Source organism: Phalacrocorax carbo, chromosome 20, assembly GCF_963921805.1.
Source record: "Phalacrocorax carbo chromosome 20, bPhaCar2.1, whole genome shotgun sequence".
Lineage (NCBI taxonomy): Eukaryota > Metazoa > Chordata > Aves > Suliformes > Phalacrocoracidae > Phalacrocorax > Phalacrocorax carbo.
Window position 1 is genome coordinate 7984834 of NC_087532.1, and position 14457 is coordinate 7999290.

At 54.3% G+C, this 14457-nt stretch overlaps 1 protein-coding gene across 1 annotated transcript in view; it reads right to left on the bottom strand.

Annotated features, from left to right (window-relative positions):
* Window positions 1-14457, bottom strand: part of IGSF21 (immunoglobin superfamily member 21) — a 45454-nt gene that overhangs the window by 10948 nt on the left and 20049 nt on the right. Inside the window, exons 2-3 of the mRNA XM_064470037.1 lie at window positions 10031-10143; window positions 502-623 (exon numbers count right to left, since the gene is read on the bottom strand). Of these exons, the coding sequence (XP_064326107.1) occupies window positions 502-623; window positions 10031-10143 (235 nt within the window). The remainder of the gene's footprint in view (window positions 1-501; window positions 624-10030; window positions 10144-14457) is intronic.

The following is a 14457-nucleotide window of genomic DNA, read 5'->3' on the forward strand; positions in this document are numbered from 1 at the left end:
AAGTCTCCCCCTGACATTTTTTTCAGGCTCCAGTTTTGTTTTTATAACACCAGCAATAAAGCAAGTGTGTAATTAGTAATAAAGCTGACACTCCTGCAAGTGATTTCGCACTTGGAAGAAAAGCAAAGACAAGCTTCCACACCGCCTGTTTTATATATATATATATATATATATATATATATATATATATAGTTAGCTAGTTAGTTAGTTATTCCGAAGCCTTGTTTTTCTCTGCCCATTTTCACCCCTGGAAATCTCCGCCGATGCCACCTTTTCCCAAGGGACAAGCCGGGCCATAGGGACAGACCTCAGGTACTTGGTGACGGCGCATTAAGGGACAAGAATTTCTTCGCAGTGCAATGAAACCCCAGCGACAGCCAAAGAGGACACGCAGAGTACTGCCGTAATATCCTCAACTGCCCCGAAATGGGGACAAATTCCTAAAAATAGGTATTAAAAAGCAGCCGACACGTCCAAGGAGGTGATTTTGGGGTGACTTACCGCACGGTGGACTGGTAAACCAGATCCTCCCTCTTCCGATAATTTTCCATGTGTGAGAAATTGGTGGAGAACATGGCATCGAAGGTGAAGATCTTCTGCTTGATGGTGCCACCATCAGTGACCTGCAAAAAAATAAACTTCTATGAGCTGCCCACGGTCACTTTTGCAAAAGCACGAGCAGCTTTGCACCTGCTTTTTTAAATTTTTTAAAAGATTTTTATTTTTAACACTTTTCTTTTTAATGTATTTATTTTCAACATGCGTATTTTTAATATTTTATTAAGATTCAATAACTATTATTTATTTATTAGGAGCCTGCTGAGATTAAAAGCAAAACCCGCGCGGTTCTGGCCTGTTACTGCGTCACCAGCTCCTATCTCCTGCTGCTCGCCGGAGTTGTAATTTTTAAGTGGAAAAAGGCTCTTTTTAGGACTGAGGAGGACTCATTTCTTCCCTGTGTCCCCCAATGCCTTCAGATTTATCTCCCCCTCTTGCAAGGAGCGAGGTTTAGTATAAAGTTAAGGAGGAAAAAGTGGAGGAAAGCACCGCGGGTGGGAGATGGGCATTCTGGGGCTAGAACAGCTCAGATCCACCCATCAGAGGGTTAGCAGAGTCTGTTTTTTTTAAAGGCCAGGTATGGGAGAAGGGGATTTTGGGGATTAACCCCCCAAAACCAGCGTCTCTCAGGAGGACACCCCACTCTCCCCACCCAGCACTTCTCTCTCCGCTTGGGAAAAACTCAACTTTCACCGCAATTTTTCTCTTTTCCCCTTTTTATGGCGAAAAGGAAGGGGGGGAAAAAAAGCTGTCGCTAAAACCAACTCTTCAAATTTATTCGCCGAGGCTGAGGCTTTTATTGCAAAGAAAATACACGCTGGCACGGAGACGGGATAAAGAACTGCAAGAAGAATTATCGGAGTTGTAAATCTCCGGCCTTGGGAACAAGGGGAAGTTTTCAAGGACACATTTGATTTTTCCCGGCTTTTATTTACGCCCTAGGGTGGGTTTGGGGAGAAAGCTTGGAGCTGCTCCCGGATCGAGAAGCTCTTTGTGTGTCATCTCAAAGGGGTTTCTAGGGGTTATTTTGGGGGTGTAACAGAGCGGGGGCTGCACGGAGGGATGCTCAGGGGATGGGGAGAGGTGGCGGTGATGCCCACGGCCCAGGAGTTTGCGGGCACGGGTTACCCAGAACATCTGGACAGATGTGGGCAAAGGCAGAAAAACGTCGAGGTAGATCCAAGAACGGGAGTGGAAAAATGCAGCTCGAAGCATCGCTTGTGCCACCACTCGCCCCCTGGGACCCCTCGCAGCCCCTCGAGGATGCCCAGCAAGGGAAGATGCCGCAGCCCAGTCGCGTCCTCAGGGGATTACAGACAGTTAATAGTCTCCTATGAAAAGGCGCATAGAAAATAGCCTCTCTCCAGGGATTAGACCTACTTTCAGCCTTTTATCTGTGCCCTGGGGTCAAGTTTTTTGGAGAGGAGCTACACGTAAAATTGTTGGTGAATGCACAGGGCTGCGGGAGCGGCAAGCCCAACGCTTCTTGCTGGGGAAAAAAAACCTGATGATAATTCAGCAGTATCTGATGGCAATTGCCCTGAATTACGTGCCCACACCGAGGAGCGGGAGGAAAAGGGGCGCGGGGAGAGGAAAAAGCACATTTAAGGCACCAGAGCCGAGCCCAGGCAGCCTGAGGCTGCCTGCTGCATTATTTATAAACCCCAGTAAAAATCTTATTCCTGACAAAAACCCGGCAATTGCCACTGTGCGGGGAGACATTAACCTCCTGCTCGTTCTCGCTGTCGCAGAGGCAGCCCCCTCCTGCCTCTCCCCCCGTCGCTCTCACCTCGCCGGCGACCCGGCGGTTTGCTGTTCGCAAAATACGCCGGCACCATTAATATTGCCAGAGCCTCTCGCCGGGATGCTCGGTGGGTTAGATAAGCATCCAGGGGTGATGGATGGGGGACCGAGGGATGCGGGGGAGGGATTCTGGAGGACAAAGTGGGTTGCAGAAGGACAGGGGTCCTCCGTAGCACCCTGGGGCACGGGGCATTGCTGGGCTCTGGTCCAGACTCCTTCAAGCATCCTCATCCTCGGGCTGAATTTACACCCTTTCCCCAAGCAAATGCAACAAGCGCTTGCTATGGCAAGAGGGAAAATGCCCTAAAGGGGTTGCAGGGGGTGGCTGCGATGCTCAGTGTGCTCGGAGGGTAGCACCGGGGTTTGCAGCATCCCATGTCGCAGCCGCTGGGAGAAATGCGTCATGCTGAAACCCCCCCTTTTTAGCTTTTTTTCCCTGCCTCCCTCCCCAGCTCACTCTAGCATCTGCATTTAGCTCAGCCGGCTGAAATCCCTCCTCCTGCCCTGAACTTGCTGGACCACTCGTCCTACCTTGCTCAGAGCCACCCAAAACACCACCAGCATCAAAACCGGCTTCAAAAAAGTACGGAGTAGTTGATTTCTTTGCCCAAACCCGCATGGTTTGATCCCAGAGTGAGCACCGTGACCCACCTCCATCCCCCAAAGGGCAGCAGCCACGCTGGTACCCACTCTCCAGCATCGCTAAACCACACGTACAGTCACATCAATATCGCAAGAGGGTCGTGCAATTCTGGGAGGTGCAGCCCGGGCTCCCCGCTGCCTCCCGAAGCCGGAGCAGTGCCCTCGCCCAGCAGTAATGGAGAGCTCAATAAACCGTGCTGATGCTTGTGACCTTCTCTCCCCGCCTGAGCATGAGGAATTAAGAGAGTTCCCCATGCTGACATTTAAATTATCATCTCCGAGGCGCAGAGGAGACCCGGCCAGCCTGTAGATGAATGGCACGAGTCAGGCCTCTTGCAGTTACTGGCCCGAGATCTCTCCATCAGCGGCTTTGCTCAGATTTTAGAGTATTTCTCCGCAGCTCTAAAACTCGAGAGTTTTTCCCTAAAGGGGAGCAGGCCTGTAAACTGGAGGCACAACCCGCCGTGAATTGGGTTAGCTTGAAAATTTGGAGGGGGCTGTGACTTTCTGCTGCTGGAAGAGGCGAGGTGGGAGATGCTTTCCAGGAGCGAGAGGTAAAAAGCAGCATCCCGGTGCAGCCTGGCTCCTCCCACGCATCCCCAAAACACCATCCCCAAATTTTTAAAGCCTTTTAGTTTTGCTCCAGGCTTTCCCAGCAGCGTCGCCTGCCATAGCAAGGGCTTGCAACAGGCTCAGCACATCGGGTGCCCTTCGCTTGGCTCCTCCACCCCGTCTTCCCCCTCCCCTGGAGCCAGTGCTGCTGCGAGCAGCGACTTTATCACTGTCACCAGCAACATTTCCCGCTCGGAGCCACGGCGGGAGCCGCCGGCCAGGGCTGTAACATCTCATTTCTCCTAATGGGCAGTGGCAGAGGGAGCCCCCGCGGGGACTGCGCTTTGTCACCATCGATCAGGAGGCGCCGAGTGGCGCCGCCAACATCTGTAATGCATCAGCCCCCGCTTGCCACGGCCGCGGGGTTTGGAGCTCCGGGGCATTTGCCGGGCAGGGACCAGCCCGACAGTCCCCTCACGGGAGCCAAACGCTTCGCGACCCCCACGCACCGATGCCGGCTTAGAAACAAGGGCTGTTGCATGAAGGGTGGGGAGAGCAGCTTGCGGATGGGATGCGGGGGACCCACAGGGGTCACAGTGTACGTCCCCTCACCTGCAAAGGGCTCGTTAATGGGTGCTATGGAGAGAAGCGCTCATGCATGGGTGCTACGGAGAGCAATGCCTGTGCACCATGGGTGCTACGGAGAGCAATGCCTGTGCACCACGGGTGCTACGGAGAGCAATGCCTGTGCACCATGGGTGCTACGGAGAGCAATGCCTGTGCACCATGGGTGCTACGGAGAGCAATGCCTGTGCAACATGGGTGCTGTGGAGAGCAATGCCTGTGCACCATGGGTGCTACGGAGAGCAATGCCTGTGCACCATGGGTGCTACGGAGAGCAATGCCTGTGCAACACGGGTGCTATGGAGAGCAATGCCTGTGCACCATGGGTGCTACAGAGAGCAATGCCTGTGCAACATGGGTGCTACGGAGAGCAATGCCTGTGCAACACGGGTGCTACGGAGAGCAATGCCTGTGCAACACGGGTGCTACGGAGAGCAATGCCTGTGCACCATGGGTGCTACAGAGAGCAATGCCTGTGCAACACGGGTGCTACGGAGAGCAATGCCTGTGCACCATGGGTGCTACGGAGAGCAATGCCTGTGCAACACGGGTGCTACGGAGAGCAATGCCTGTGCACCATGGGTGCTACGGAGAGCAATGCCTGTGCACCATGGGTGCTACAGAGAGCAATGCCTGTGCACCATGGGTGCTACAGAGAGCAATGCCTGTGCAACACGGGTGCTACGGAGAGCAATGCCTGTGCAACATGGGTGCTACGGAGAGCAATGCCTGTGCACCACGGGTGCTACGGAGAGCAATGCCTGTGCAACATGGGTGCTGTGGAGAGCAATGCCTGTGCACCATGGGTGCTACAGAGAGCAATGCCTGTGCAACACGGGTGCTACGGAGAGCAATGCCTGTGCACCATGGGTGCTATGGAGAGCAATGCCTGTGCACCATGGGTGCTACGGAGAGCAATGCCTGTGCACCACGGGTGCTACGGAGAGCAATGCCTGTGCACCACGGGGACTATGGAGAGCAATGCCTGTGCACCACGGGTGCTACAGAGAGCAATGTCCGTATACCATGGGTGCTACGGAGAGCAATGCCTGTGCACCACGGGTGCTACAGAGAGCAATGTCCGTATACCATGGGTGCTACGGAGAGCAATGCCTGTGCACCACGGGTGCTACAGAGAGCAATGTCCATATACCATAGGTGCTACGGAGAGCAATGCCTGTGCACCATGGGTGCTACGGAGAGCAATGCCTGTGCAACATGGGTGCTGTGGAGAGCAATGCCTGTGCACCATGGGTGCTACGGAGAGCAATGCCTGTGCACCATGGGTGCTACGGAGAGCAATGCCTGTGCACCATGGGTGCTACGGAGAGCAATGCCTGCGCACCACGGGTGCTACGGAGAGCAATGCCTGTGCACCATGGGTGCTACGGAGAGCAATGCCTGTGCACCATGGGTGCTACGGAGAGCAATGCCTGTGCAACACGGGTGCTATGGAGAGCAATGCCTGCGCACCACGGGTGCTACGGAGAGCAATGCCTGTGCACCATGGGTGCTACGGAGAGCAATGCCTGCGCACCACGGGTGCTACGGAGAGCAATGCCTGTGCAACATGGGTGCTGTGGAGAGCAATGCCTGTGCACCATGGGTGCTACGGAGAGCAATGCCTGCGCACCACGGGTGCTACGGAGAGCAATGCCTGTGCAACATGGGTGCTGTGGAGAGCAATGCCTGCGCACCACGGGTGCTACGGAGAGCAATGCCTGTGCAACACGGGTGCTATGGAGAGCAATGCCTGTGCACCATGGGTGCTACAGAGAGCAATGCCTGTGCAACATGGGTGCTACGGAGAGCAATGCCTGTGCAACACGGGTGCTACGGAGAGCAATGCCTGTGCAACACGGGTGCTACGGAGAGCAATGCCTGTGCACCATGGGTGCTACAGAGAGCAATGCCTGTGCAACACGGGTGCTACGGAGAGCAATGCCTGTGCACCATGGGTGCTACGGAGAGCAATGCCTGTGCAACACGGGTGCTACGGAGAGCAATGCCTGTGCACCATGGGTGCTACGGAGAGCAATGCCTGTGCAACACGGGTGCTACGGAGAGCAATGCCTGTGCACCATGGGTGCTACAGAGAGCAATGCCTGTGCAACACGGGTGCTACGGAGAGCAATGCCTGTGCAACACGGGTGCTACGGAGAGCAATGCCTGTGCACCACGGGTGCTACGGAGAGCAATGCCTGTGCAACACGGGTGCTACGGAGAGCAATGCCTGTGCACCATGGGTGCTACAGAGAGCAATGCCTGTGCAACACGGGTGCTACGGAGAGCAATGCCTGTGCACCATGGGTGCTATGGAGAGCAATGCCTGTGCACCATGGGTGCTACGGAGAGCAATGCCTGTGCACCACGGGTGCTACGGAGAGCAATGCCTGTGCACCACGGGGACTATGGAGAGCAATGCCTGTGCACCACGGGTGCTACAGAGAGCAATGTCCGTATACCATGGGTGCTACGGAGAGCAATGCCTGTGCACCACGGGTGCTACAGAGAGCAATGTCCGTATACCATGGGTGCTACGGAGAGCAATGCCTGTGCACCACGGGTGCTACAGAGAGCAATGTCCATATACCATGGGTGCTACGGAGAGCAATGCCAGTCCTGACTCTGAGCTATTCTCCTTGCTAATTAGACTGAGCACCAAACTCTAATTAACCGAGGCAGAGCAACTCCCGCTGGAACCGAGGGCTCCCCTCCATCCCCGGTGCTCGCTGCTCTACCTCCCCAGGCCAAGCCCCTGGTCCCCGCCAGGCAGAGGGACGGCGAGCGTGGGAGCACTGCTCTCCACCGGGGAATCATGCCCGGCCCTCGCCTGCCACCAAAAATCTGCAAAACACTTTTTTGCAATTACCATCATCTCATCCGAGCCCCCGGCTGTGTGTACAGCCTGGCTGCTGCCGGCTGCTGCTTCCCCTGCCGCTGCCAGATGTGTGTACAGAGCCAGCACAGAGACTCAGAGGATTTTCCCTCCCTCTCCTGCTTCTGTATTATTTTTTTTAAGAGCTCTGCACTGCTGCAAAAAGTAATTTTCTCGCTCCCCATCCCTTGCTGTGGCGTGGCAGTGACCATACTAATCAGGTCTCAAGCGCGACCCCCGAGACGCCTGTGATGGGAGCCAGCTAACAGCTTGACAGCTCTGTGTCTTCCCGGACTCATTACAAGCTCGTTTGCAAGGATGCCACCACGCTCGTCTCCTGCAAGGGGTTTTGGGCACTCGCCTAACGTGCAAGGGGTTCGGACCCATGTTTGCACATATTCTTGGGCAAATCACACCTTCTGGAGATGAATTTGCTGCAGAGGGGGAAGTTGGATGTTAATTAACACCTCTGCAGATGGTATATGTTCCTGTTTACGCCGTGAAAAAGCCCCTTTGCTCATCCCAGATCTCCTCGAGTCTTCTACATTTCAAGCGACCTGGAGCAGCGGCTCGTGCTGAGGGGTTTTCTGACAGCAGAAAAACATTGCTTCTTGCTGCCACCCCTGCTCGCTGTCCCTCAGCCGTGGGGCTCCCCGGGAGCTGGAGAGGGGCTCTGGGGGGTGCTGGTTTGCAGCGCGGTGCTTCTCGGTGGGGTTTTCACCTGCCTCACCCGTGCTAAGAAGCCCCTTTATGCCTTGCAGCCTTCAGCCTTGGCGTACACACACCCCAACGGGTTATGCACGCTCCCGACGAGTTGCACACGCACCCCATGGGTTATGCACAAACCCCATGGGTTTTGCACCCACCCTGCACCCCAACAGGTTACGCACGCTCCGGATAAGTCTTGCACGCACCCCATGGGTTATTCATGCATGTTCCTGAAGGGTCACGCACCCACCCCATAGGTTACGCATGCACCCTGGTGGGTTACACACCCTCCCTATGCCCTACACCAAACTGCTGCCGAGTTTGCTGCCACACTCCCCTTCTTTTGCCTTCCCTCCCCGCTACAACTTGACCTGCACCCCGGAGCAGTTCTGCATCCTTAAACTCAATGAGCTCGCTCTGCTCCCTATAAAATAAACCAAGGGAAACTGGAGCCCCAGCAAGTCCCAACAACCACCCGCTCCACTGCTCCGGAGCCGCGCACAAAGATGCTGTCAGGGTGATTTACGAATGGTATAAGCGTAACTGCACGGCCCCAGCATCTCCATCCTGGCCTGCCCGGGACCACCGGTCACCTCCCGCACAGGGGAGATGCGACTGGGCGTTTGGCGGCTGCAAACAGCCATGAGCGAAACAAGCTGGCGGGAAAAAAGGGGCAAACCCCCCTAAAATCAGGAGGGAATTTGGGAGATCCCGAGATGTCCTATGAAAAACCCAACTTTCTGAATGTAGGAAGCTCCCTGGGAAAGGAGAAAAAGGGAAAGGGGGGGGGGTAAAAAACCTGGAAGAAAGGGGGATTTGCAGTGATAAAAATAAAAGCTGGGTTATTTTTTTCCCCTCCCACTGTCTCTGTGGTTTCTCGGAGTGTAATTTGCTCGGCCGCCCCAGCGCGTCATCCTCTTGCAGAGGGCTCCAGCGTCCCTCCGTGCAGGGGGGGATTATGCAAATCCAGCCCCAGCTCACGAGAAAGTGGGTTAATCCAATATTACTGAGTGGAAAAGGGAAGGAAAAACCTGGTGGAGACGGCAGCGCCAGCAGAAGGAGCACCATGCGAAAAGCCTCCTCCCCAAAATAAGGGGGAGACAAAGCCAATTGCAAGCTGCAATTTAGGGTTCAGGGCAGTTTTTGGTTTATCTTTTGATATTTCTCTGCTTGCATCCCCTGCACACTTAAATGCACGTATTTATAGCAAGCAGCAGCCAAGACTCAATGGAAATACTCCTGTGCACGCACCACGCTCCAGCACCTGAATATACGTCAGTCCAGAGAGCACCTTTTCCTATTTATAAACCTGCCTGGATGCAAAGAAGAGCTCTAAGGCAGAGATCCCCCTTGTCCAGGGAGCAGAAACAAGATAGTAAAATCAAGAAAAACTACCCTCTGGCGAAGGGTGGGCACTTCACCTGCCGCCACCAGCCCAGGTAGCTCTTTCTCCACCTCCTCTGCGAGCAAACGTGCATGCGAAGAGCAGAGTTTTTCCTGTCCTGCAATACTTCTAAGTTTTCTCTGATCAAACCGCTGTGGGGGTTTTATTTCTGTTTGGCAGTTTATCCTGAGATTCCCCGGAGAAAGACAAAAATACTGCTCTGGACCGTTATACCTGAGGCTGGATCCAGGCTCGGTGCTGGTGGCGGGGAAAGCTATGGCCTCCAAATGCCCCCTCCCCAAATAAAATCAGATGCTATAAATCTTGTTTTGCTCCAGATCAGCATCCCACATCCCTGGGTATCCTGGGGACAGGGACCGGAAGGGAAAAGGTTTTTGGGGGAGGCTCCCCAAGCCCTGAACACCCTCAATTTTGCATAATTTTCTCCACAGCACGAAAACCACCCTCTTTTTTGCATAATCTACACCCGACATGAAAATCCTCTTTGCACAGTGGTGCTGATCCAAGCCCCCACCTCCCAAACCTCATCCGGCACCAACCCTCGGTGCAAAGCCCCCAGCACCAAACTGAGCCTGCCAACCCCAAACCCACATGGAAAACATAACAAAACACCTGCAGAAAGCCTCACGGAGCCCTCAGGATGATTGCAAAGCAGTTTTACGTCTCTCCCCCTGCCAGGTTTTCAAAGGCCAGCCTGCCTGCCTGCCTGCTTCGCTGAATCGATATTCCCATCAGCGAGAGCGCCGTCTGCCTTTCTCTCCACCATCCAGCCTTGACCTTCTGTTGTACAGGAGCAAAGCAGCTGGGTGGCTTCATGTCCCCGACCCCAAGGGCAGGGAAGAGGCACCGGCGCCGCTTACCCGGTACCAGACGATCTCCCGCATCTTCCCATCTGTCTTGAAGTTGCATTTCAGGGTGACGGCATCTCCCACCACCACGGGAGGCAGCGGCTCGATGCTGACCGTCAGGTAGGCTGGAAAAGTTCAAAAAAAAGGAGAAAAAGGGGAGTGAGCTACCAGGGAAGGATGGGTCAGGGGTTAAAATACTGTTCTCAAGTGGTTTTATGGTATTACTAGCTCAGCTATGGGGAGCAAACACCGGCTCCGTCCCGTATACGGATAACCCATGGGCAAGCCCATCAGTGTGGCATCTTGCCCCCTTGCAGCGATGAACTTTGGCTGCTCCCAACGCACCAAAAAAGCACCAGCTGGGGAAAATCCTTCCTGACCTTATTTACCAGCTAATGGCACTAAAACACAAGGACTGACTGTTTCGCTGCTTCTCTCTCCCCAGCTTGGCAAAACTGCCCACGTGTATCCAAATAAACCCCTGGCACCCAGATTTTGAGGCTCGCCTTGACCCACACACAAAGCCCCGAGCCCACCGGCCGCCTTTCCCACCTGCAAACTGAAGCCCATCCTTTTTACCAAGACATCGTCTTTGACTTTGCCTCCACTGTCTGCCCCACATTGGTTGTCTCCCCATTGCAGACCAAGTTCCTCCACGCAGGCTTGCTTTAAAACCCTCTAAATTACTCATTTCTCCCAGGAACAGGCCCGACAGATTAATCGGAGGATGTTCAAAGCCCAGCCTGTGGTTTTACAGCCCAGCCTTTGCTGACAGCCTGCTTCTTCCCCATCTCCCCCATAGCTGGATGCAGGATTTGTCCTTGTAATGGGGAAAATCAGGGCACAGGCAGCTGCATCTGGCTGTTTTCTCCTGGTTTCCCCTCGACTTGCTGCAAAACTATCGCAGGAGCATGAAGCAGCCAGGGTCAGGAGGGCAGGCAATTACATTTCTATTTTATTTTCTCTGTTTCCTCCAGCTGCTGGAAGATGCCAGATTGACAGCCCGGCAGATCCAAGCCTTTCTTTAGCATCCTTGCCCTGACTGCACCCGTTTGACACCTCTGCAACCAGGGCACCCCAAAACAGCCCTTAACCCACTGCAAAAATCCATTTTTTTTAGAATTATTTCTTGCTTCAGGTGGAAAAGCAATGCTGAAAAACCCCAGAGCACCTGCAAAATGGGAGCAGGTTTGGAAACAGGGCTGCAGAAACTGAGACTCCTTTGCAGAAGATCCCCTGAAAGAGGGAAAAGTGATTTTATATGTCCCGCAGCCAGCAATTCAAGGCTCGCATCACTTGTAAAACAAGTTGCCGGTGTTTTTGCAATAAATCTCAACCACGACCTGCGGGAGAGCACGCTGCACGCACACGTGCCCGCTGCAACAGCAAGGCAGCGTGGCCCAGCATATTGAGCAAGGGGTTGTAAGCTTCAAGAAACCCTCTTTGTGCTGCTTTTTTAGGGGTGGGCTGCAAAAGCGGGTTTGCTGCTGCAATCAACAGGCTGCAAGGAAATTTGGAACCGAGTGGATTATTTTTTTGGTGGGGGTGAATGCCGGCGAGCGCTTTGCAGCAGGGCACAGCGGGCGCATGGGAGGCAGCAGCGCCCAGCAGGGATGGGGGCTAAACTACGGGCTGCTTTCAGCCCTGAAACGGTGCACAGCAATTGGGTTTTAACATTGCACCTTTGCAACCCCAGCCTTTCGCCTCCCTCCTTGCCGCCAGCAACCCAAATCCTCACCAGCAGCCACGCTCATTCGGGGTCGGCTTCTTTCCAGCCTCTCTCCTTGCCTGGACAGGGTTTATTTTAGCACGGTAAAGCGGGGATTAATTCCTTGCGGCTGCCAATGCAGCATGCGGTCCCCTCGAATTCGGGGCTTTGCGGTTATAGAGAGGCAGTGATGAGAGGGGGAGGAGGAGGAGGAAGGATGCGAGGAAGGTCAGGCAAGGTCTCACAGCGGGTGCCCCAATTCCCCCTGCTTTGCTTTTGACATTTCCAGAAGCGAGATGAGCAACAGGCACAAAAGCAAAGGGAGGGGGAAGAGCAAACGTCTTGCAGCACGGTGGCATCTGCCCGAAGGAAATCGGGGACGGATGCGCGCTGGGGATGGAGCCTCCACGTGTGCGGAAAAGCTCTGCCTCTTCATCAACCAGCGTTGGGAGCCACCGGGCGAGATTACATCTCCCTGCTGCCCCTGGCATGGATCAACAGGGTGATTAAATAAAGCCAGCAACAGAACCGACGGGTGACAAAGCCAGAGCTAAGATTGCTTTTTCCCTCGTGCCTGTGAATTACTGAGATACAGGAGCTGCCGGCTTGTAACTGCAGCATCTCTGAATGGTTTTCCATCCCTCTTCCCATGGCACTGCGTTTCAGACCCTGTGCCCCTCTGCAGCAACCCCATCCCAGTCCAGCCGGGGATTCTGGTGGTGCTTAGACCATCTCCTGATGGTTGGTGGCTTTTTAAAGTCAAAAATGGCCAAGCTTGGCGTGGCCCCAGCCACTCACCTGCACCCATGTGCAGCAAATGCTTTGGCACAAGCATTTACCCGAGCAAATCCCCCCACAAGCACATCCCCAAGCTGCCTCTTCCAGACAGCTCAAAAAAGCCAAATCAGGGGCTTTATTTTGGCTCTGCTCCTTCTACGTGCTGCAAAACCACTTTGACATGGCAACAGGGCTGCAGCCCACCAGCTCCCACCTCTACGCCCGGTAATTCAGGCTCAGCTGTGCTGGGGGAACATCTGCTCCTTAAAAATAGTGGAGTCTAACCACGGGGTGCTCCTGCACTTGTCCTCCAGAGCAGCTCCTGTATGGTAAAGCCGAAGCTCTGGAGCCTCCGTGATTTATTGCACTGGTGTTGGGGGGATGGGGACCCCACAGAGGGCTGATGCTGGACTCCCAGCAGTGCCTGGAGGGGGAGGGAAAGTGAAAATCCCCCCACTCGAAGAGCATCAGCTGCCCAAATTCAGAGCAAAATCACACCAGAAGACAGGGAAAAGAAGGAGGGAAAGAGCACGAGTGAGAGGGAGAGCAGAGAGAAACAGATGCATGGTCCCTGGAGAAGCCAGCCCCCAAAATGCTCAGGATGTGCGTAGCAGAGGGGGAAAAGCAGGGAAAATAAAGCCAAGCACCATAAAGTAAAGCAGGAATCCAGATGGAGCTGTCCAAAACCTGCTGTTTTGCTGTGGTTGATGTGAAACTCATCCCTCGCCCCCCCCTTCCCTTTGCTATCCGACAGCGGAGGATGGTGAAGTGTTACCGGTCCTCAGAAATCCCCAGTTTGGTCCCTTTTTTGGATTTACTGGGGAGAAGAAACCAGCAGTGACAGGTATTGCTAAATTTTAAGGACTATTATAACAGGGCTGAACATCAGGTTTGCACCTCCAAAGAAGGAGCCCAGCCCAACATCTCCATCATCCTCCGTGTTAACAGCCTCCCAAAGGCAGCTCTGAACCCCGAGGCTCCTCTCCTTCCCCTTTGCTCTTTTTAAATAAGACGTATTTCATAGCGAAAGCTGCGCCGGGCCACCCTCTGATTAGATTCTGACCTATGGAAATTCAGCCCTCTGATTAGATCGCATCCCTGGAGAGAAAAAGAGTATTTTTGCTAGCGAGCAGTGGGAATTCTTGCGACATCCAGTTTAAGGAAGGAAAAAAAAAAAAGGGAGGGGGAAGGGAGAGAGAAATGAAATGTCCTTTTAAATCAGGAGTGACACATTAATAAAAGGAGCACATTGTAACATGCTCAGTGCTTTCAATTACAAAATAGCTGCGAGGGAGGAGGCAGGTTTCACCCCGGCCGTGCAAGCGGAGGACGCGGCTGGGTGCTTCCACCGAGACGCTGGCGGAAAGCCCCGTTTCTGCCCCGTTTGAGCACCCCACCAAGGATTTTTGCACGCGAGAGCAATGAATCACTCCATGGAAATCTCTCAGGATGCAGCACATGTGGCTGAACCCCCCGGAACGGCTGAGGTGCCCCCTGTAGGGCTGAAGAGAGAGCGGCTGGGTGGGGGGGTGGCAGCCACCCAAGGGCAACCCACCGCAGCATCCCTGGCTGCCCTTGAAAACCTCGGGGTGATGAAGCCTTTCAGCAAGTCCCAGCACCACAAAGCAACCCCTCCATGCCTTCTCCACTTGCCTGGTATTTTTAAAGCTACATCTAAATTAAACATTAATTTATTAATATCAACCAGCACTCCTGTTCCCCGATTTCTCACCCCCCAGCACGCTCCAAAAAGCTAACCGATGCCGGGCTTTGCGCCTCTGGGACACATCCGAGGCTCAACCTGTCGCCGTCCTTGCATTTGGGGGACAGTCAAACGGCGTTTCCAGGGATCAGAGCATCAGGATGGAGCCGGAGGAGAGGACACGTGGGGACGCAGCTGTCCCATCTGCCCCCACTGTGTCCCCCCCATCCTTCAGGTGCCAACACGTCCCCC